General features: G+C 54.8%; 7 protein-coding genes across 7 annotated transcripts; 4 read left to right on the top strand and 3 right to left on the bottom strand.

Annotated features, from left to right (window-relative positions):
- Positions 1-152: 152 nt before the first annotated feature.
- E0L32_005427 (uncharacterized protein) lies at positions 153-1,654 on the top strand (the record flags this gene model as incomplete). Its single annotated transcript, XM_031139948.1, has 3 exons — positions 153-207; positions 264-675; positions 724-1,654. The coding sequence occupies 3 exons, from the start codon at positions 153-155 to the stop codon at positions 1,652-1,654; spliced, it is 1,398 nt and encodes a 465-aa protein (XP_030996174.1).
- A 1,828-nt stretch (positions 1,655-3,482) lies between these two features.
- On the bottom strand, positions 3,483-4,344 carry E0L32_005426 (uncharacterized protein; the record flags this gene model as incomplete). Its single annotated transcript, XM_031139946.1, has 2 exons — positions 3,483-4,201; positions 4,266-4,344. The coding sequence occupies 2 exons, from the start codon at positions 4,342-4,344 to the stop codon at positions 3,483-3,485; spliced, it is 798 nt and encodes a 265-aa protein (XP_030996173.1).
- Positions 4,345-6,132: 1,788 nt separating this feature from the next.
- E0L32_005425 (uncharacterized protein) lies at positions 6,133-8,657 on the top strand (the record flags this gene model as incomplete). The annotated part of the gene is made up of 10 exons (XM_031139945.1): positions 6,133-6,283; positions 6,561-6,612; positions 6,670-6,744; positions 6,798-7,040; positions 7,097-7,226; positions 7,283-7,373; positions 7,427-7,614; positions 7,667-7,901; positions 7,962-8,032; positions 8,085-8,657. The coding sequence occupies 10 exons, from the start codon at positions 6,133-6,135 to the stop codon at positions 8,655-8,657; spliced, it is 1,809 nt and encodes a 602-aa protein (XP_030996172.1).
- Positions 8,658-10,330: 1,673 nt separating this feature from the next.
- Positions 10,331-12,763, top strand: E0L32_005424 (uncharacterized protein; the record flags this gene model as incomplete). The annotated part of the gene is made up of 4 exons (XM_031139944.1): positions 10,331-10,550; positions 10,678-10,710; positions 11,269-11,613; positions 11,694-12,763. 4 exons carry the CDS (start codon positions 10,331-10,333, stop codon positions 12,761-12,763), a joined length of 1,668 nt encoding a protein of 555 aa, XP_030996171.1.
- Positions 12,764-13,191: 428 nt separating this feature from the next.
- On the bottom strand, positions 13,192-17,474 carry E0L32_005423 (uncharacterized protein; the record flags this gene model as incomplete). The annotated part of the gene is made up of 6 exons (XM_031139943.1): positions 13,192-13,886; positions 14,080-14,394; positions 15,154-15,556; positions 15,780-16,204; positions 16,808-17,065; positions 17,267-17,474. 6 exons carry the CDS (start codon positions 17,472-17,474, stop codon positions 13,192-13,194), a joined length of 2,304 nt encoding a protein of 767 aa, XP_030996170.1.
- A 1,519-nt stretch (positions 17,475-18,993) lies between these two features.
- On the top strand, positions 18,994-20,511 carry E0L32_005422 (uncharacterized protein; the record flags this gene model as incomplete). Its single annotated transcript, XM_031139942.1, has 1 exon — positions 18,994-20,511. The coding sequence occupies one exon, from the start codon at positions 18,994-18,996 to the stop codon at positions 20,509-20,511; it is 1,518 nt and encodes a 505-aa protein (XP_030996169.1).
- Positions 20,512-20,607: 96 nt separating this feature from the next.
- On the bottom strand, positions 20,608-21,691 carry E0L32_005421 (uncharacterized protein; the record flags this gene model as incomplete). The annotated part of the gene is made up of 2 exons (XM_031139941.1): positions 20,608-20,878; positions 20,964-21,691. The coding sequence occupies 2 exons, from the start codon at positions 21,689-21,691 to the stop codon at positions 20,608-20,610; spliced, it is 999 nt and encodes a 332-aa protein (XP_030996168.1).
- Positions 21,692-22,890: the final 1,199 nt, after the last annotated feature.

Raw genomic sequence — 22,890 nt, 5'->3', positions numbered from 1 at the left:
ATGAATGTCCCCACGTGACCTGCACAAGGCGCTCCACTCTTCAGGTCATCGACCAAAAATGACCATGATAGCTACCTAGGTACCAAATTCTTCCCTTGAAAACCAAGGCATTGGACTCAGCCCCTGGAAGATAAGCACGCAATCTGCGCACCATGGCATCTGGAAAGAAACCTGCGGAAAACATGCTTTGGGGTGGACGCTTCAGAGGTCGGTTCTCCATGCATGGATGTTCAAGTGCAATATGCTGACCTCGGAATTGACAGGCGGCCTCGATCCCCTCATGCTCAAATACAATGCAAGCATTGAGTACGACAAGCTCCTGTACAAGGAAGACATCCTCGGCAGTATTGCATTTGCACGCGCAAACGCCAAGTCTGGCATCATATCCAACAGCGAGTTCACTGAAATCGAGAGAGGTCTCCGGGAGATCCAGAAGGAGTGGGAAGCAGATACCTTTGTTCTCATGCCCAACGATGAGGACATCCATACTGCCAATGAGCGCCGGCTCGGTGAGATTATTGGCCAGGACATCGCTGGCAAACTCCATACGGGCCGCAGTCGCAATGAGCAGGTCGTCTGTGATATGCGTATGTGGCTGCGCAACCAGATCCAGGAGATCGAGAGCCACCTAGTTGCCTTCATTGAGGTTATTGCCTGCCGCGCTGAGGCCGAGTGGTAGGTCTAACTATGCCCCAAAGCTAATGGCCCTCCTGACCTTAATAGTGGCATCATCATGCCTGGATATACCCATCTGCAGCGTGCCATGCCGGTTTTGTGGTCGCAGCATATGTTATCATATGGCTTCTCCTTTGCGAACGATCTTGAGCGGCTGCGCGAGACCTCGAAGCGTGTGAACAGGAGCCCACTTGGTTGTGGTGCTCTCGCCGGCAATGGCTTCAATATCGATCGCGACATGATGGCTGAGGAGCTGGGTTTCGAAGGCCTTATGTGGAACTCCATGAATGCTGTTGGTGACAGAGATTTCGTCACCGAATTCCTACAGTGGGGTAGTATGTTCATGCAACATATTTCTCGGTGGGCTGAGGATCTCATTCTCTATTCCTCTACAGAGTTCGGCTTCATTTCTATTGCCGATGCTTATGCAACTGGAAGTTCTTTAATGCCCCAAAAAAAGAACCCCGATGGCCTGGAACTCTTGCGAGGAAAGGCTGGTCGGGCATTTGGCCATATGGCTGGCCTTATGATGACCCAGAAGGGCCTACCCAGCACATATCAAAAGGACTTGCAGGAAAGCTGGGAACCTATGTTGGATCATGTGAAGACTATCTCTGATAGCCTTCAGATCGCAAACGGTATCCTTGAGACCCTCACTGTTAAGCCAGAGCGGATGAGGGCTGCTCTCGATCCGTTCATGCTGGCTACTGATCTTGCTGATTATCTCGTTCGAAAGGGCGTCCCCTTCCGTGAGACACACCATATCTCCGGGCGATGTGTCGCCAAGAGTGAGGAGCTGGGTATCCCGATGAACGAACTCTCACTGGAGCAACTACAGGCTATTGATAGCCGATTTGAGGAGGATGTGTCGCACACATTTGACTACGAGAGAAGTGTCGAGCTGAGATCTGTCAAGGGTGGTACTAGTCGGGCACGTGTCCTGGAACAGGTCAAGGTTCTCAAAGCCACACTGGCTTAGAGAGGCCAGGGGAGGGCTATCCCACGAAATCCTACACAGTGTTCGACATGAGCATCGAGCCACGCGAGCTTAGAGCCAACTCAGGTGTTACCGTCATACCGTTCGGAGGACACCAGCTGTCTGGATTTTGTAAGATCAGCCCGGGCAGACATTGAGTCAGGCATCACGGTTGAAGGAAGGATGTTCTGTCGCGGAGAGGTGGTATCGGGGGCGGAAAGTAGAAAGAGAACGAGGGCGGGAGCCAGTATGGGTCGACGACCTACATGCCACAGCTTCCACATTAGTAGAAGCTGCTTGCCCCTTCGAAAACGAACCTTGGGTTTTCTCGACTGTCGCCCTGACAATTGAGCCATGTTGGTAGTCAACTCCACAGTTTTTTCACAATCTGCCCTCGAATCCAGGGCCCAAAAGCTTCGTTTTAGCACCATAGGGGAAACTTTACATGGGCAGTTTCATTCATAGACAGGCAAGACAGGTCGTCCGATCAGCGGCTTTGCCATCCATTCCACCAGTGCTTCTGGGACCGAGAATGCCCTCGAGCACCTTCGAGAGAGTTTTGGCATCCATAGATGGTACAATACATGCATGTGCTACTGTACAATAATAAACGCAGACCTTCTGGGGGGTCTGGTTGCGAGGTACTCGGAACGTCCCACAGTGCCCTCTCCCCCCCTGTTGGTCTCGTCATAGCTGCTGGGGTACTTCCTACCTACCCCCTCAGCTATCTCGATTTTCATGCTGATATGCCTAATGTGGGGCCGCCTCTCGTCAGGCGTCAAAGAAAATGCTCCCAATGGTACTTGACGTGGGATCTGTGGACAGGGATCTGTCCACCCGCAGTCTGGGCAAGCAAGGACAGGGCCTCCTTGCTCCAGATGAACCCAATACGGCGTGAGTCATTGGTCAAAAGATGCGCTCCGATCCATCGTTATGCTAGATAGACGCCTCTAATTGATGCACAAGGTTATTTGACATCAGAGAATACGGGCCGTCCGTGGGGATCTCAGTCGCCCACAGTGATGAAGTGCCCTATTTCCAACCAAGTATTGGGCTTGGCTTGAACAGGGAGTGCTTTTATCGTTACCAAGTTCTTCAATACATGTGGTAAAGAAGGACAATGAAATCCTCGGTTGCTGAGCTACGAATCCAGCTAGTGCAGCTTCTTTCAGACAGCGTCCAAAGCTCACCTAAGCAAGATTCAAAGGCTGTCAAGTCTATTTAATATGAACGCAAGACATTTGTCGGGCATTCATTCGAATCGGGCTAGACTTGTTTAGGGTTCAGGATTTATATCACAACCCAACGAGCCGTTGAGCTGCCTTGGAAAGGGTACTGGGTTTACTTTAGACCTCTGCTGAGTGATAGAGACGAGACGGCACCACTCTTCATACCTCTCGATGTCCCATCCAGTGTCCTAATTTTACGCCACTAGGGAGAGTTACTCCTTCGGCGAGGCAGGCACCCGGAGGGGACATCTACGATGAAACCTAGCAGGAGGATGGTGTCAATGGGGAGCCCGGTGCCACTCCAGAATCGGATGCCGCTGGGGAGGTAGGTGTTGTTGCTCGGGCTAGTCTGAAGTACATTGGTGCCCTTGGTCTCCGTTTCTTGGTCTCCGTTCCCTTGGTCTCCGGTCCCTTGGTCTCCTCAGTTCTGGAGGTGCTCGCAGTCACGGTAGTCGAACATTCGCCCCATAGGAACACCGTGTCAGCACCTCGCAGCCCATTCTTCGAGCCCAATAGGGTAGTATTGTACATGATCATACATATGGAACATCTCATCAAAGGCACCCTTTTCGAATCGTAATTGGGCTTGCCATCTTGGCCGTTCAGGCTTCGCCCCATCTAATCTTCTCGCCATGCTTATTTTTGAGCTCTCCCTCCTGCCCCTGGCCGTCCTCCACACGCGATCCTTCACTCGGGTCGTTCGTCGCCCATATCCTCTCTATACAGAGCTCAAAGGGCCCCGGTACTCGATCTGTAAGTCCCAGGCCGATTGATCGGACCTTTTGTCGCAGTATCTCGGTCTGTGGTTCAACGACGAAACCATGGTTCGTTCGGACAAAGTCGTTCCACTTGACAACGATTGTCTCCCATTCGCCTGGCCTCTTCGAAAATAATCTGTGTTGGTGCAAGTCCGTAGGGACCACAGACTCGGTCTGCACGTTGATAAAGTAGCTCCGGCCGTCGGATTTGATGCGTAGTGCGAGGTAGGCGTAAGGGTCGATATCCCATAGGCTTTTACCAAAGACCGTCCTTTTCCTATCCAGTGTGCGCCACGCAGCATATCCTGTACGCTGTATATCGGGTCGGTCTTTCGGCAGTTCGGTGGAGATGGTGCCGTGAAACCGAGCATATCCGCCAGTTGGAGAATTCGAGGGAGATGTTGTCGTTGTCTGGGCCGCCGGTACCCAGTCCAGGTGGGCTGTGGAGAAACCGCCGATGTCTACATCGGACATTGTTTTGCAGTCGTCCACGGAATCGGCTTCATGGAAGGAATGGAGTTCCCAAGGTCCCGAAGGTCCCTTGATGCCTTCGAGTTTGAAAGCTGCGTTCCCGAATGCGTTTAGTGACGGACAGTGCTATACACGGGGCACGGCATGTGGACGAACCGATATTGGAGAGCCTCTTGAACTCATCCACACTTCTCCCAATGAAGCCCTTGCTTAGGAGAGAGGGTGTCACGCGCATTTTGTCGCGGTGTCGTTCGTCGCAAGAACAGTCTTTGTAGAGGCGATGTCAGCGCCAATGGCCTCACAGAGCCATGTCACCTCCCAAAAAGCCCGATGACCGCTCGTACTCCGAGCGATGGCGCTATCTGGCGTCCTGAAATGTCGGCTGGCAACCAGTTAATTTCGATAGTTGTGGTTGGAAGGCGTTGGAGATGCAGGACGTCATCTGGATAAGTCGATTGAGTTCGTTGAAGGCACATAGCCCTGGAGGTGTGCACGGACCCTTGGCCAAAAATGTGCCAGTGTCTGCCAAGGGGCTCTTCCGGCGGATACCGTACCCGGGTTCCCAACTACATGTCCTACTTCACGTACTTTGAGCCTCCTCTTCCACTTACACACATCGAAACCGGCTACATGTCTTCCTAAACAAAGTCTCATATAGAGCTTACTGCACCAATTCGTCGATGTTTTAGTATGCATGCAGACTTGCTTGTGGTGCTTAGCTATGATTCCGTTCTTTCAGGCTCGAACTGCACTCTCGGCCAAAGACGAAGTACATTTCAATCTTCCCTTGAAGGCATGTATGCTTCTTGACAGCCTTATGAGATCGTGATTCTCTGGAAATATCATCAAAGGAGGGAAAATGCCAAGGGAAATGTATTTGATATACGTGACTACGATGTCGTTAGTCGTCACTCTCCTGAAGGAGGTCTCCAATCCTCCTGCTTGTCCCTTGACGCGCTTGATGCAAGCCTAAGTGTATTTGCTCCTTGTTTTGTTTTGTTTTATGTTCACAGGCTTACGGTAGGACATAGAAAAGGCTCTCGAAAACCTCAAGATCCATATTGCTCGATCCGGGCCTACTCATAGCACATGCTGCTTATCTTAACTGCCCCTCAAAGCGGTTTCGCGCAGGGTTCATTCCTCGCGACCCTCAATATCTTCTATTAGTCGTGCCCAAGGAAAAGCCGGCCAGTCAAGTGACGCCTGGAATTGGTCGTGGAGAGCAAGGGCGGCCATTTGGTGGGGGATCTCCGTGTTCTTCACCAGTGGGGGAGTTCATGATCATCAGGGTGACTAGGAATGCCTTGCTGAATTGTATTAACAGAGGTTGAACTCAAGCATCTGAGTTGAATCCCCATTAACAAGGTCAGGTCCTGAGCTAGAGTTAAGTCAAGACCAACAACCTAGGTAGGTAGCTAGTACACTCATGGCCCTCCCGTCTCTCGTCTCCTCGTCGAATCTCGAACTTGCATTACACCCGGAGCACAAACCCCGTGCCCGAGCAGACTCCTCGAATTTCTTCGCAGGCAGTCATCAAAGTGACAAGCTAATCACATCTTTATCAGACCATCGTCGCCCACCCCTTGATTTCCCTCCAGGATCGATTGGGAGGTAATCACGTTCTCGAGAGTAACGCGTCCCCTACGCGCTTTCCTTTTTCAACAACCTGAAAAAAAAACACGCTCTCCGCCCAGGCAGCTTCGCGAGGCCCCCTTGATTACCACCAACTTTCCGCCGCTTCTCCTTTTCAACCCCCCTTTTCTTCCTCTCTTCCACATTGGCGGATCTGGTTCCCTTCACTTGACCCAGCCTTGCCAGGTCCAGCACCCCTTACCATTCATTAATCAAGTCGCAGGACGACGAGCATTACTAACCAGCCTATCTTGACCACTTGACTTTGGCACAACCAAAGTCCTTCGTATTGAGGCTCGATCTCTTTTCTTTTTCAACACAGTCCCTCCTCCTCCACACCGGAAATCAGCCTTACCTCACTTTCAACTCAAGCCATTTCATCGAGACCAAAATGTCTTCCGTCACTGGAGACTCGGCTACGACGAGCAAGATACGCAAGCCAAGCGATGGTGTGAGCGTTGCCAGTGCTCCTGCCCCCGACCTTGGCCCCGACCTTGGCTGTTCTTCTCCCAGCGTTGTCTCTTCTATTGACACTGAGGAGGGTGAGTTGCTGCATGTTCTGGCTTTGAGTCACTGTTCTGGAGTTTAGTTCCTAAATTTGAATTCACTTTTTGTTTATCTTGAGTTCATTATTATTTGACAATCTTCCCACCCTGCTTCTGCGTTTCATATGTCCCGTCAACTCTTCCCTGTTGTAATCGATCACTCAGTCCACTTCAACCAAACTTTGCATCGTTTGCTTTACTTCGTCCTGCCGCAAACCTACGAACAAAAAGTGGAAAATGGCATCTTCTCGCAATTTTGCTGACCAGAACCTAGCTGGTGCCCGACTCAGCGCCGTCACTTTGGACGAATCTCCCTCGTCTGATCGGTAAGTCCACTCTATCTCATGAGCTGCGAAAACCCGAAAGTAACCTGAGAAATCTAGTGATGCATCCCCAAGACCCCGAATCGGTTTTGGCCAGTCCTACGACATCCCCTCGTCTCGTCCTACTGCCCTAGAGTGAGTATCGTATTTGATATTAGATCACTACCTGAGCTGACCATATCCCATAGCGCGTCCAGGTTCCAGGTTGGCGACACGCCTAGCGGAGATGTGTTCATCTCTCCGGTCAAGGAGTCTGTCCCTGGTCATTATGTTGGCCAGAGCCCGGCCAGAGGCAATGGAGTGGGCCATGGCCCTGCCACGCCTTCTCACCCTCTTCGCACTCGCTCATCCAACCTGAGTGGTCGTCATTTCATTGGTGGTGTTGATGCGCAGGGAATCTACCCTCCCAGTGCCTGTGTCTTCGTGGCTAAGTATACATCGCATTGTCCCACGCTTTTTGACTTCCATTGAGCTGACACGATACCAGTCTGCCCGAGCCCAAAGATGATCGCGCTCTCGAAGCTGCGGTCACTCGCGAGTTCAGCAAGTATGGTACGGTCTTTGTCAAGATTCGACGCGACAGCCACCATATGCCGTTTGCATTCTGTCAATACACTGTAGGAGACCCGCACGGTCCAAACGCACATTGAGCACTCTGACAGCCCTTGTATAGAAAGACGAGGATGCCCGCGAGGCCATGGTCCGTGGAAAGGGTGCCATGATTCTTGGTCGCGCTTGCCGTACCGAGATGGTTCGGGCTAACCGTACGTTGCACGGCCTTCAAACATCAGCATGACATACTAATTTATAGTTTTAGGAACCTTCATTGTTCACAAGCGATACGGTGGAGAGATCACTGTTGACGAGGCGCGCAGCCTTCTGGAGCCGTACGGCCCCATCAACAAGGCCGAGTTCTTGCACACCCAACTTCAAGAGATGCTTGGACTCCCTCTCACTGTCATCGCCGAGTTCGCGCTCTACGATCCTGGTCGTGATCTTCAGACTGTGAGTGACAAGAGATGAGATTTGGAAGCTTCCGGGATGCTGACATCCGTAGGCTTTCCGTCACAATGACGAGTACCGCGTGGATCTCTTTGACCTCAAGAAGACCATGCCATCTACTCGTGCGAACGCTGACGAGAACTACCTTGCCCAATACGAGATGGACCGACGATCTGTCTTCGTTTCAGGATTCGGCCCCCATGTCTCCCAAGCTGAACTGACTGCTCTGTTCTCCGAGTTTGGAGAGGTCGTCAATGTTCAGCTCATCCGGAAGTTTGCCAACAACTCTGGTATTTTCTCTCGCTCCGAAAATTAGGTCTTGGAATGAAACTGACACATCTGGTTTATAGTGATTCCTCGCGTCTTCGCTTTCATCGAGTATGAGCGCCCCGACCTTCCGGACGAAGCCATTGCGAACCTTGTAAGTCATTCCTGTTGTGTGTTGAATGGGCGAATCGCTAATTTTGTCAAAGCATGGCAAGGAGTTTGAAGGCGCTTGCCTTCGCGTCGAACGCAAGGTTATGAAGGAGCCCACTCCCAGACGAGTCCGGTCCCAGTACATGGCCAAGCCCAATATGGGATCCAACACTGGAGGTGTCCCGACGACCCCTGAGCGCCCCAACATGCGCGCTCCTTCTATGACGCAGCAACCGGGTACCGAGCAGACAGCCCCTGTTGTGACCGAAGCAGCCCCTCCTCCATGGGGTTGGCCATATGGCACGCAGCCTTTCACAAGCCCTACCTATGTGGCTCAGGCTTCGCCCCCCTACAGCATCCCAACCGGCGCCTCCTCCATGTCTATGTCGCCCCAGGCTACCGCCAACTCGATGCAGCCATATGCATACTATGGCAACTACTGGACAGGCATGCCCTTCGTTCAGGACCCCATGCTCCCTGCTGGCATGCCTTTCTATGGATTCAGTTCGCCCTCTGCGTATGAGGTTCCTCGCCAGAGCGATGACATTCTGACCACACCGACTCGTCCTCAACACACTCCGACTCCCCGAGTCAAGAAGGAGAATGTGTCCAAGACCGAGAAGGCTTGATCCATATCATGAGTCGTCTCAGTGGAATGATCCGCTGGTCACAAGTGTGATCCATGTTTTCACTGTAGTCTTTCATTCGTATTTTCATTGTGGATTTTTCCAAATTCGTTGTTTTTCTAATTCTCATTTTCTACCTCGATTGTTGTCCTCGTTTTAATATCATCATCTGTGTTGAGTTGTTTTCATTTGGGAGGATGTTTCTTGCGAACAGATTCTAATGACAGATTTGGACCATGGCAGATGGGATTGGCGGATGGGAAAGGCAACTCTCCTGGTCTGCTCGGGTCTGAGAAGTATTCAATGCATGCATGCATAGCATAGCATAGGATACATGGGCCTCTGTTGAGTGACTGGAGACATCAGGTTCTTGAGAAACATCTTATCTTGGCGGAGAATGTCAAAGGAGGCGTCTGATGGGTCAGGAACTGTATTCTTATTCAGTAGCTACTTATCAAGACTCGAGAGCTGTTTGCGCATCGACTAAACCGCAGTGATATACATCACAACTTAGGACTGCACGGCTCTGTATGAGTGAAATTGACCATGGCCGTACTCAGTGTTGGCGATACCATTCAACCGAAAGGGGGGGGGGGGTTTCATTTGACACAACACGTCCACCGTCAATCGATCTCCACAAGAGTTGTATAAAACCACAGACTGGACCTTGCCAAAGAGATTATGAACCTAGATTCGGATACCTACTTGTCATCGCCAAGGTGGGTGGTGCCTTTCGAGGTGGAAGTTTGCGTCCTGCAAAGCAGATCCTGTACTCGACCCCTGAGGCTCGCCATCTCGTATTACCATGGCAGGGGCGCAAGCCATCATGTAAGTACAATTGGAGTTGGGCGCCTGCCTCCAGCTTCGTCACAGTCCTTGAAGTTGGCGGTGTTGACAATCTATGTACCAAGCAGTGCTAGTAGTGAGTGTAGTGCAAGGTGAGGCTACTTCGGGGCTACGTCGGATGTTGCTGCCAATGGGGGCTTCTTGACAACGCCATTTTCACGAGACCAGAACACAGAACAGTGCACTCTGGCTAGCTAAATAGAAGCCATGACAGAAAGGAGCCAGCCGCTTTACGAATAACGACACCTCCGTAGAGCTCTGATGGGTCAGGGCTGTTTAACTACTCTTCTGACGCACTCTGGTGGCATCCAGCTGATCACCATGATCCGGGGAAGGTTGCAGACTGCATTGATGCGCTGCAACTGACCTTCATAGGTCGAGAGCCCGCTTATCGTCCATGGGCTGGCAGGTGATGCCTTCTCTCAGATTCAGTGGACAACACCTGTGTCTCTCGACTCGAGTGAACCCCCCACGGTGACACGATGAGGACCGAAGTGGACCGCAAATCGCCTCTGGGCTCTGCACGCTAACGCAAATGTCACTCATCTGGACCTTTCGCTGTAGCGCCGGACCCGCCAAAGCCCCGCTCCCAAATATCATGACCTAGGACTGACTTTTTTTCTCTTTGAAGTCTTGGGAGCCAGGAAATATTACATAAAGAGTGGGAGCTGCTGATCCTACGATAACTAGTGGTCTTGTCTTGATCTCTTTGATTGTGCCCAGCACTACATACACACTGACGTCGCCAGACCCCCTTCTTCCTGTGACCTCTTTGAGTGTCACCCAACGATTCGACATCTTCATTCTTACAACACAAGCTACAGACCATCATGGGACAGCCGTCTTTTCAGGCATCAAATGCCCTCATCTACGTGACCTATGGTCTATTTCTGTATGGATATCTTCATATGTTCAGCGTTCCTAGTTGTTATACTGGACATGAGCCTGTTCCACACCTAGAGGATGCACTAACAACATGGATGTACAGCATCATCGGTACAGGCATTGCCTGGCGGATGCGTAACCAGTCCAAGGGAGAGTTCCTGGCTGGTAACAGAACACAGAAGGGTTAGATTCTCACTCTCTGAGTTGGCGAGCTGCCACAGACTCAGCGCCGGCGTTATCAGCCTGGTATCCTGCCCCCTGAGAGAGTCTATATCACTAACGCCTCTTGCAGCATTGCCGCTTGCTCTGAATTTCATCGCCTCTGGTGAGTGGAGAACGCTTTGATGCGCTTTCTACGCGAGTCGGATCTCGCGGTCAGAGCGGTAGCAAAAACACGAACAGTCATCCGATACCTGGACTTGAGAGACAATGTCCAGGTCGATCTCGGGACTATCCACCAGCATTCGCCATCACGCGATGGCTAGCAGACAAGACGAGACTTGAGTCACACAATTGACAATAGGTTGGTACCTACAATTTACTTTCCCTGTCCTCTCAGGGGCTTCCATCCCTCGTCCTCATGGCTCGACTTGGCCTACGGGGATGAGAAAGAGCCCGTGGACAGAGGAGATAGCGTAGTCTCTGAGAGGATAGGGTAAGCGGCTCACTACGGGCGCTGAATCGAAACAGACCTCTGAGGGATCCAACCTTCGAGGCCCTTGCAAGGGGCTCGAGGAGATCATCTTGCGTGTTTGTGGAGAGGAAGCTGAGATTGTACCGTAATACTCGATCAAGTTAATGCTTGCGTGGGAAACGTGCTGCCGCTCAGATCACCCCTTTTTTGAAACCCCCCAAGCCGTGGAATGACAACTGACTTTGGTAGCGATGGGATCCGGTATCCTGTTCTCGTATCCTGAGCTGGCGACCATCTCTGGCGTTCAGGGCGTTGTCACCTATGCTCTCGCCTCGTCCCTGCCCCTATTCGTCTTCGCGACCCTGGGGCCTATCATCCGGAGAAAGTGCCCCGAGGGTTTCGTCCTCACCGAGTGGACGCGCCAGCGATATGGCCTCATCGCGTCCCTGTATCTGAGCTTCATGACCTTGGTGACCCTGTTCCTTTACATGGTCTCCGAGTTGTCTGCCATTGGCCAGGTAGTCTCGGCGCTCACCGGCCTGAAGGGCCTTCCGGTCATGATCGTGCAGTGCGTTGTTACAACCATTTACACCTGTACGTATTATCCAGACCACCTCTGGAGGATGGCCGTCCCCTTGTTGTCGACTCATTCGGCTAATGTATCCATTTCGTAGCGTTGGGTGGTTTCAAGATCTCCTTCATCACGGACAATCTGCAGGGAGCCCTGGTGCTTGGCCTCATCGTCATTGCCACCATCTGCGTCGGCGTCGAGACCAAGATTGACCGCTCCCTCATCGAGTCCTCGGGCCTGACCAAGGCCAACCTGCTCGGCTGGCAGCTGCTCTACATCCTCCCCGTCGCCATTCTGACTAACGACTTCTTCCTGTCGAGCTTCTGGCTGCGCACCTTTGCCTCCAAGACGGACAGGGACCTGCGGATCGGCATCTCGATCGCCTTCGTCGCCATCCTGATCATCCTGACTCTCGTCGGCTGCGCCGGCCTGGTCTCGGCCTGGGCGGGCACGTGGCCCGGCCCGGACAACGCGGCCGGCTCCGTCGCCTTCTTCCTGCTCCTCGAGCAGCTGCCGAGCTGGGTGGTCGGCATCGTCCTCGTCATGACCGTCACCCTGTCCACCGCCGCCTTCGACAGCCTCCAGAGCGCCATGGTGACCTCGGCGTCCAACGACCTGTTCCGCAACCGGCTCAACATCTGGTTCATCCGCGGCGGCGTCGTCCTCATCATCATCCCCGTCATCGTGCTCGCCCTCAAGGCCCCCTCGATCCTGCAGATCTTCCTCATCTCGGACCTCGTCTCGGCGGCGACCATCCCCGCGCTCATCGTGGGCCTCTCGGACCGCTTCTACTTCTGGCGCGGCTTCGAGGTCGTCGTCGGCGGGCTCGGCGGCATCCTCTGCGTCTTCATCTTCGGCACCGTCTACTACGGCGACGCCCTCAAGGGCGCCCAGCTCATCCTGCTCGAGCAGGGGCTCTACCAGAACGACTGGTCCGCCTTTGGCGCCTTCGTCGCCGCGCCCTTCGGCGGCCTGCTCTCGGGCTGCCTGGCGCTGGCCTTCCGCGTCGGCTTCACTTGGGCGCGCGCCCGGCTCACGGGCCGCCGGTTCGACGCCTTTGACAGGCCCGCCGACTACCTGGCGCGCCAGGCCAGCGACGACGACGAGGTCATCGTCGAGCCGACGGAGCACATGGAGCCCGGCATCGCCAAGAAGCACGGCAAGTTCTTCTAGACGCAGGTTATGCATCTTTTTTGCTCGTAGCGCCTGGTCTGCTTCCTTATGTGGCGGGGTGAGCGCAGCCTCATGGGTAGCTGTCTATGCGTATTGATCCGAAACGATACCGAATGGTAATCAAAGATAGGAGGTGTCAAGGGTGGTCTGACGGTGATGGAAGGAGAAAATTTGGTGTGATATCGTGCGATCTGAGTTTGCAGATAGAGAAGAATGTTGTCATTAAACGTGCTAGCACGCGGAATAATGCAAAGTTTGCTGTTACGACACAGATCGGTCCAAGGGGATACTTTTTGTGAGATGTACAATGCCATTGTTGTCTTACAGTGACTAATGCTACAAAAGATAACTTTTTGGTTTTACGTGTTGGTACAATATACAGAAGCTTTTACATGAGCTCACATCAACCTAGCCTTCTCGTCTCCTCCTCACGACTTGTACTTCTTGAGCCTGTCCTGCTCCATCTCCTCGATGCTGCGCATCTCCTCCTTCCACGACTCGGGCGTGGCCTCCTCGGCGTAGCCAAAGATGCGCCAGTCCCGGGTCTGGAAGGTGCGGCCGTCGACGCTGGCGACCATGATGAGGTACTCGAGCGAGTTGGTCTCGCGGGCGCTGCCGACGACCTCGACGCCGGCCAGGTTGTCGTCGTGCTCGACGAGGCGCTGCCGGCTCGAGATGGCGACGACGGCCTGGCGCCAGACGGCCGTGGGCCCGCCGCCGGGGTTCTGCATCATCATGATCTTGTGGTCGACGAGGCGCGGGTAGGCGTGGGAGCGCGTGTAGCCGACGAGCGACCACTCGAAGCGCTGGCCCTTCCTGCGGGCGTCGATGGAGGGCGCGAGCTGGTTGTAGAGGCGCTGGCAGACGACGGCGCGCAGGGCGTCCTTGTCGCCCCGGGCCAGGGCCTCGGACATGGCGACGTGCATGGCCTTGGCGGTGGGCACGATGCTCGAGCGGTGCAGCTTGAAGCGCGCGCCCTTCAGGTAGCCCGGCTTGGACGAGAACTTGTACATGGCCAGGTTGAAGGCGTCCTTGGCGTGCTGGACGAAGCGGGAGCGCAGGAGGCTGAGGAGGGTGCCGGGCCGGAGCAGGTATTTCGTCAGGGGAGGAGGCACGAATGTGTCTGCAAGACAAACGCGTTAGTATCATCAAAAAGAGAAGAGAAATGCAGGTGCCCGGGAGAGGTGAGGAGCATAAGAGGTCTCATCTTGACAGTGGTGTTCCGACATGGGTCAGAGCGATGTACTGCTGCTGCTGCGACTCCCGGTGATCCAACCTCTACGCCTGAGAGCTGCACAGTTTTGGACATCACGTACATGGCGCCCTCATGTAGATTGCCTCGGAAGGGAGGTGTTGCGCTTCGGGCCTCGCCATCGCCTGCGTCACGGGCGAAGGGCTTTCGAACTTCGACGCATTCGCTCTGTAGTCCTTGTTCGCCTTGTTTGATGTCCTGTTGCCTCCTGGCCTAGCGCATGTCCGGCTCGTCGTTGACAGGTGCCTCGAGGCAAGGTAAGAAGCTGTTATCCTCGTCGCCGGCGCCATGGCCGCTGCCGAGGGTCTCGACCGCAGGACCAATGGCATGATCCACGGCCTCGTTCGGAAGTTGGCCGCCATGGCTAGAAGTGCTTCGGCTGCAGATCGGGTCGCCAGTATTTCCGCAGCGACCTGTCTGTCGAAGAGTATTCACAAAGTCGCAGCACCCACGCCAAGCTCCTGGGGTTGTCAATCCCGTCGCAAAACTCGTCTGGGTGTTGGTGTTGAGCGGCTGGCGGTGCTGGCGAAAGCTCCCAGAAATTTTGAAGATCAGCGCCAGGGACCGGGGCCACTAACACAAAACGGAGAAACAGCGTCTCCGTATATTATTTTCTGCGCTGTGACGTCCGGGCCCAGAACCAGAACCATCGACAGAACGGTGGGCGGGAACGCTGACAGGCGGCCAATCAGGCGGCACAATTGACCTCCAGGGCTGGCTTTCCCCTATGACAGCACCGACTGCCAAATCGAGACGCGGCCCCCTCTCTCGTACCTACCGCCCAGCTCGTCAAACCTGGGTCTGGAAGCCGCCAAGGTTCCCTGCCCGATCGTTTACAGGGCAAGCGCCCAATTTGCGCTCTGTCTTCTTTTCATTTCTCTGGATACGCACGCCAGCGAAGTGCAAACCACTGTCTGGCTTGTTTACGACTGCAGAAAAGGGGGGCATGTGCCGATTCTGAACACACTGTGCTTCTCTCGCTCCATCATCTCTAGCTGTCTTTCACTCTGAAACATATCCTCTCAGAGAGGGCTCTCGCTCCACACACAACCTCAGCTCGCTGCTTTCTGCACAGCCTCAGTCCCTCCCTGCGGCACCAAGCAGTCAAACCCCCCCTGCGCTGCGCGGCGGTACGTACCCCTCCTCGACTTTGCATGGCCGCCCGCCTCCGCCGCGGGCGGAACGCCGGTGGTACCAGCAACACCGGAAATGGCAACAGCGGCAACAGCAGCGACGCGGTAGCAGCCGGGGCGCGGCCGACGCTGCTGCAGCCCCGCGTCGCCGTCGTCCTCGGCGTGCCGGAGCGGTGGCACGCACCGCTCTTCGCCTGCCGCCTGCTCGCGTGCGCGCCGGCGATATGGTGGGGCCTCCCGAGCGCCGCCCGCCTGCTTCTGCAGCTCAAGCACCTCGTCGAGATGTCGCTGGCCGTGACGACGACCCCGTCCGTAGCGGCGGCGACGGCGACGACGACGACGACGACCCCGGGGCCTTCTTACCAGGACATGTCGTTTGAGAGCAGGTTGCGGCTGACGGAGACGTGCCTGGCAATCATGTGGGTATGTTGTGTGCCCCTTGGGAGTGTCTGACCTCGTCTGTTCAAGATCAAGGCGTGAGGGAACATGCTGATATGGCTTCCTTTCAACTACAGTGCGGCTCATCAGCCTACCTATCGTTCTTCTTCACAGACTGCCTCATGTCAAGATGGTATGCTCGCTCCACTTTGCTCACCACCCCTCCTTTACACATCTCCCACAGTCCACTAACCTGTCTCTCTTCCTCTCTACCAGGCTCCTGAACTACACCCCGCAGGCCTCCATAGTCCGCCTGCTGGCCATCAACGCGCTCAACGGCTACCTCACCTCCTGGGTCCTGTACCTGACGGGCGGCTCTGCCGACCCGCGCCTCCTGCTCCCCGCGTGGATATGCATCGCCACGACGCTGACGGCACTGTATCACATTACCCAGCGCAAGATCAACATCCGCAAGGAGACGTCCATCTCCATCTCGGTCTTCTCCATCGCCAGCTTCATCAGCATGGTCTCCCTGCTCGCGCAGCTGCACTCCAACCGTGCCGACTACCCGGACAACATACCGCTCACGTTGATCCTTCGTAGAGCCTGGGTGCAGACCGCGAGAGTGGCAGGGCGGCTGTTCGATTTGGGCAATGCCACGAGGGATCTGTAAATGGTCTAAGGATCGTCCAAGCTCCCTCAATTTGCTTCTTCACTGTTCTTCCTGTTGTGTTGTATTGTGTTGTGTTTGCAGATATACCCCCTCGAGTTTGATTGTATATTTTCACCCAGTTTTTATCACGAGCGTGTTGGCAAGGAATAGCTGCTTCGTTAGCAGAAGCACAAAGTACCAAGAAAAAGAAGCGAGTTCTCGTAACGAGTCTATTGATGAGATGCTATCTGCTATCGCCTGCGGGAGTATAATGAATGTAACGCAGGGTGCGGCATGGCCGTCTCTCGGTGCAAGGTAGCGGGCGTCGAGAGACGGCCGTCCACGAAAAGCGAAGACCGGATCCATCCACTGACTGAAGAAATCGCGCCAAGTCCAAAACCGGGTATCATGCTCATGTCCCACTCGCTCGACTCAAAGCTTCGGCTTATTGAAGGCTCAGTTGCCAAGCCGGTAGTACCTCTTGCGGAGATAGCATCTCCAAAGGCTACCCTCTAGCCAAGGCGACAGCTGGGACGAAGCGGCATGGCGGGTTTAGAAACCGTGGACCTGTACAAGGGGGACAAAGATGTTAGTCCGAATGTGTGCTGTGAGGTAATGTGTGCGTAGACATGAGAGTGTATGCAAGAGGTCAAAACTTGCCTTGATGGTCTTGGGGTCGAGCTCAAGGCCCTCTTCCTTGTCGACGAGGAATTCCTGCATATGCTTGCGCTGGTCGCCCTGGAGCTGAATCACCTCGCCCATGTCTTCATCGTGGACGATGGTGCCATTGCAGGCGAACTTCTTCTTGACGACAGAGAGGATCTTCTTGCGAGAGAATTTCTTGGGGATGCCCTGAACGGTAGTCAAGGTCTTACGTCCATTGCGCTCTGGAATGCGGGATGTCAGCCTACGTCACACAGACTTTTGGGAGAGGAGGGTTGGGTTTGGGTTTGGGATTGGGTTGGTTAGAGTGGGCGATTGGTAAGGGTGTGGCGCATTGACACATCGCAGCACGTGAGAGAGCCCGGCAATTTCGACGGAGTGGGTTGGTTGGGTGGCAGAGGGGGGGGGCTGGCGGCAATACGTACGCTGGATACGGATGTGGATGTAATCCTGAGGCTTTGCCTTTTCTCCGGTGTCCTCCTCGACGTCAGCGAAGGGGTCTGCAGGTGAGAGGAATGGCAAGTTAGCATTTGTTTCCCACGATGCGAAGAGGGTGCGCAACGGTGGGGCAGGCTTCAGAGGACGGCTGTGCTGTGCGAATGCGCGCAAAGCGAATCGCCCGAGTAATGGCATGACGACGACGACCATGGGGGCCAAAAACGGGCCATCGCCATCATCGTCATCGCCATCGCTGCTGAGGGGAGAGAGGGTCGAGAGAGGAATAGACAGGGGAGAGAGGCGTACCGAAAGACTTGAGATTTTCGATTGACATAAACCCTGGTGTTGCGGGGGTACTCTAGGTGAGGTTTCGGTATGGAGGGGCGGGGAGGCAGCGACCGACGACTGTAGAGTGTCTCGCTGGGCGTGTGATGTGTGCGATGTGTATCGACTTGATGGGTTTGAGTGGAGAGAGTGGTGTTTCCGGGTGGTGGTGGACTTTAAAAGAAGAAGCAGAATGTTCTGTTCTTTCTGTTGGATGTTGATGGAAGAGAACGGAGTGGGCGAAGTTTGTAGATAAAGAGGGAGTACCTAACGTTATTTGAATGTGGGAGAATTCGAGGGTGGAAAAGGTGGGGACCGAGCCTGCCCAGGTGGGAGGCACTACTGGAAGGGAAGGGTGGGAAAAAGTGGGGATCCGATTCAGTGGGTGACACATAGCGCATCGAGGCGGCAAAGCCAGGCATGAATGGCCTGGAACATGTGCCTGATGCCTCCTACTGCACCGCTGGGCGTCGGATCGTCAGTGCTCTCATGTGCTATCCCACTCCAGGTTTTCACAACTACAGGTGCCTACTGGCCAGGCTCTCGGTCACTGTCTGGTGGCGACATCTTGACCAGCTCGAATTACGTGACAGGTCTCCTCTTCTTTCCATGTTAATTATGCATGAAGTGTGCAAGTAGCTTACAAGTTACAAACCCCAATATCACGCCGTTCTCAGAGTTGAAATGCGATGTCTGACGATGCGAGGCTTGCGATGCATGGGGATGGATGGTGCTGCAGGACCCGACCCGTTGCAGCAGCCTCATGAGATGTACCAAGTACAATGACTATTGGCGATGCGAGGCCTGCCAGCTGTGTCCTGACGTGCAGATGAGGTTGTACAGATCAAAAGCAAGAAGCATTGTCTTATCTGGGCTCTTTTGGCTCTTCTGGCCCCAGCCCAGTACTTGTAGGCATGGTTAGCTGCAGCAGTAATGACCGTCAGTCTCTTCAGTCTCACCTTACCAGCCCACAACTCTTTACCAACCACTCGCTGCTCTGCTTTCAACATCGCATTGTCTTTGGGACCGCTCTCGAGTTCACACTCGAGGTGCCAAGTTGAATGCAGTCATAAGCAGGTCAATACTCACTGGCAGCTTCTCCAAGCCCATACCTGTCCCTTCTCTAACTTGACCCACTCAAAAATTCCCTTAATCTGCATGTAGCTGAGCATCTAGAACGATCCTTTGACTCAACCGTGGTTTTCGATTATACTACCCTGTTACTTGGCTTCTCATCCAGCTCGGCACGCCTTTGACAGAGCCAGAATCTCCGAGCCGATCACCGCTATCTGGACCATCCTGCCCTCAGGCCTCACCACAGAGGCGAGCCTGCACCGCTGCCTCCACAAGGCCCAGATCGAGCCAAGCTCTCGATGCAGAAGCCAAGGAGATGACTCTTACCCCAGAGGCCTTTGCCCAGGACGCAGCACCACTCATACGTCAGACCAACGACCAGAGTGCCCTCTTTTCTCCAATATGCCGTCATGGCTGTGCCTTCGACCCGGCCATCTTCAAGAAGGTCATGCTGAACCTGATTCAGAACCCAAACCTCCTGTCAAACTGGCTGTTCAGGGCGGACCTGATCGCCGAGCACGAAGGCTGCGACGATGAGGTTGTGCTTGAGGGCGTCCCGGAGTCTGAAGGGCTGCGGCCGGTCATTCCGCAGATCGACGGTTTCCAGCGTGGCAGGGTCATCGTCCGGCGGCTCATCCCAAGGAACGCCAAGCGAGACAGGCCCCTACTCCAAACGTGTATCTTCTACAACGACACTTCGGTCTTGGCGGATGCGGCACCCCAAAAGACGCTCGTTGTTTACTTGCCGCACATCGCTACCGTGGAAGAGATTCCCTTCTACCACCCCAAAGTGCGAGGCCTGGGCTACCTGCACGAGTGGAATCCGGCCGAGAGCAAGGGCACCGTTTCCATCCACTACCGCTTCCTGAGTGACGAGGACAGGATAGCAAGGCCCGTCAAGCTGGAGCGGACCGCGCTCATGATGATCAGTGTCATCCACAAGCACGGCGAGGGCAAGCGCACTGGCTATGTCAAACGGGTCCATCATGACCAGCTGGTGCCTCAAGCGACTGTCCAGGACTGCTATCACGATCTCAAGGACCGCTATGCTAGAGATCTGCTTGGCAGTTGGAGAGAGAATACCGACCCGGGGAAGCATGTGTTTGAAGATCTGTCTATTGCCGCATTCCTCATTGAGCTGTGGAGAGAAATGTACAAGGACCAGCCGTTTCCGGGGTTCGTGGACATTGGCTGTGGCAACGGGCTGCTGACCTACCTTTTGAACAAGGAGGGTTACAAAGGCTGGGGATTCGATGCAAGGGCGCGTAAATCCTGGGACATTTACAACGACGTCGTTGTCGATGCCGATGGCAAGAAGTCTAGCACCCTGCAAGAGCGTGTCCTCCTGCCCTCGATCGTTGCGATGCCTGCCACGGAAGAAAGCGACAAGGAATGTGTTGACAACGAAAGATTCCAGGATGGTCGATTCCCCAAAGGCACGTTCATCGTCTCCAATCATGCTGACGAGCTCACACCCTGGACACCGATTCTCGGCGCCATATCGGACTGCCCGTGGATCTCCATACCGTGCTGCAGCCACAATCTGACTGGCGCCAAGTTCAGAGCTGCTCCGCCAAAGGACAAGTCCAAAGGAGGTTCCGCGTATGCGTCCCTCACGGAATGGGTGGCGGACATTGCCGCTGACTGCGGGTGGGTAGTCGAGCGGGAGATGCTGAGGATACCAAGCACGAGGAACGCGGCTCTCGTTGGCCGGAAGCGAACACAACCTGTCGAGTCTGTCGACATTGACGAGATCATATTGAAGTACGGGGGAACTCAAGGCTACTTCGAGAACGCCATGAAACTTGTCAAGACCGGGCCCCGCTCCCATTGAGCACTGCTGGACTTAAAAGCAACCTTCGTTTTTGTCTCTAGGACCCCTAATCTATTCAAAGGGGGGTGCTATCGTACAAATGCCCCTGAACGGACTTCAGTCGAGGTCGGGCACGGGAAGATGGTCGACGAGCTTCATGTTGAGGCCCAGCTTCTTCAGCGCCTCGACCGCGTTCCGATCCCTCAGCTCCTCCGTCTCCTTCTGCGTCACCAGCACAAAGTCGTGCTTGAGCAGCAGGATGCCCTCGTCGACGCCGTACTCCTCGGCCGTCTTCTTGTCGACCTTGTCCAGATCGATGACCAGGCTCTTCTTGACGCCAAAGACGGCGTCGGACGTCTCGTACGGGTCGCCTCGGACATACAGCGCCCTATAAAACAAAGCATCAGCCACATTAAACCTCCTCACCACATCATCAAAGGGGAGAGAGTGAGAGGCGACAAAAAAAAACTTACGTGATGAGGTGGTCCCAGCCCTCCTTCTCAAACATAAAGTGCATGTGCGCTGGGCGCCAGCAGTGCCGGCCCAGGCGGTCCAGCAGCTTGCCCACGGGCCCGTCGTGCGGGATGGGGTAGCTGACGGGCTTGATGCCCTTGAACCAGAACCGGCCCTGCTCGTCGGTGACCATGACGCACCGCTCCGACGGCTCGCCGCGGTCCGAGTGCTGCACGTCGTAGTGGCCCGAGCTGTCCGTCTCCCAGATGTCGACCTTGACGCCCGCCACGGGCCGGCCCTGCGGGTCCCGCACCGTGCACACGGCCAGCAGCGGCTCGCCCTCCGGGTCCGACGTCATGGACGCGCCGTTGGGCAGCGTCGGCGCGTCGTGCGTGTGGAAGGGCCCCAGGACGGAGCCCTCGGTGCCCGCGGGCGGCTTGGGGTGGTTGATGCTGTCGACGAGCAGCGACAGGCCCAGGATGTCGGACAGCAGGATGAACTCGTTGCGCACGTCGCTGCAGATCTGGCCCGTGGCGATGAGGAACATGAGGCCCGTCATCCACTCGTCGCTGCTGAGGCGCGTCTCGCGCGCAAAGTCGTGCAGGTGCACGACGAGGCGCTCCATCAGGTACCGCAGGCGCGCGTCCTTGGCCTGCGAGTTGATGCGCACCGTGTTGGGCGTGATGTTGTCGATGGTCAGGTCCAGCAGCTCGGGGACCGAGGCCGCGCCGTTTCCGCCGGAAGCCATGATTCGTAGAGGACCCTTCTTTTTGGCTCTGCTTGAGCTCTATATGTGCTGTTTCTCTGTGGAGAGAAGAGTTGGCGTAGTGATTGTTCCTTTCAAGCTCCCGAGTTATCGCACTATCCGTTTCGAAGGCGAGGAGGGTGCTGCACGGAGCAAATTGGAGGAGGATGATGATGATGATGAAAGAAGCAAAGTCGCAAAAAGAAGATCCTCCCCAGAGGAAAAGCGAAAGAAATCTACTGTCCAGTATATACCTTTGCTCGCCCCGGGTGAATTATGGACTGACCGTTCGCTAGCTAGTCATTTATGTAATGCTCTGTCATCCACCAACCCCAGAGCTTCGCTATTCGGAAGTATCCCTCACACACAAATCTGGTCTCCGCCGAGACCCGTTAGTCTGGCCCCGGTGGGCGGTCGTCGACCCGACTGACTTGAATCCGGGGAGATAACACTACAAGGCCGATACACTGTGACCGGAATACTCTTTACAATGTGCCCTTCTCGCAAATGCTTATAAACACAAATAGAAGAAGCCTTGTCCAAGACACAAACGGAGAGCATGAAGACATTCTCGGAGCCCTGTAGAAAAGGCAACTTATACACCAGCTCACGCCCAGAAATTGGGGTGAGCGAATCAGAGAGCTCTCGTTCGTAAGGTAGTTATTACATTTACGGGAAAGATGGACTGGTACAGATACAGAGTGGACCACACACCCCTCCTTTTTGTCGCTTGCATCCTTCCAGAGCTCTCCTCCTACTACTAGTGAAGCTCTGTCGCATAGCGGGCGCGGCAGTTCGCAATGGGCGGCGGGGTTATCGTCCCGCCGCAAAAGGAGGGGCACGGCCTGGTCGTAACGTCGGGGATCGGCCTCGCAAGTTCCAGGGCCGGGCTGCTGCACCTTGCAGGGCGCACGCACGGTGCGGCAGCCCTGCATCCGTGTCAGACCACAACCATCCGATGGTCTGTCTCCTTTTAGCTTGTGCGAAACACACATGGCCATCCGAAATGTCATCCGAAATACATCGGTATCACTTTTCGGATCACAGGTGATCAATGGGAATTTATGTCCATTCCGCACAGCTACACTATACTATGTACAAGCGCTGGAACGGCCCTGCCGAATGCCGAGACTAAATGAAATATGCTAGACGAAAGCCGATACCCGTTGGCTGTTCCTGGATGCGTTCCGTGGTCTTAAAAT

Source organism: Thyridium curvatum (genome assembly GCF_004353045.1).
Source record: "Thyridium curvatum strain D216 chromosome Unknown NODE_28_length_411853_cov_82.906025, whole genome shotgun sequence".
NCBI classification, from domain to species: Eukaryota; Fungi; Ascomycota; class Sordariomycetes; order Thyridiales; family Thyridiaceae; genus Thyridium; species Thyridium curvatum.
This window is presented reverse-complemented; position numbering and strand designations above follow the sequence as displayed.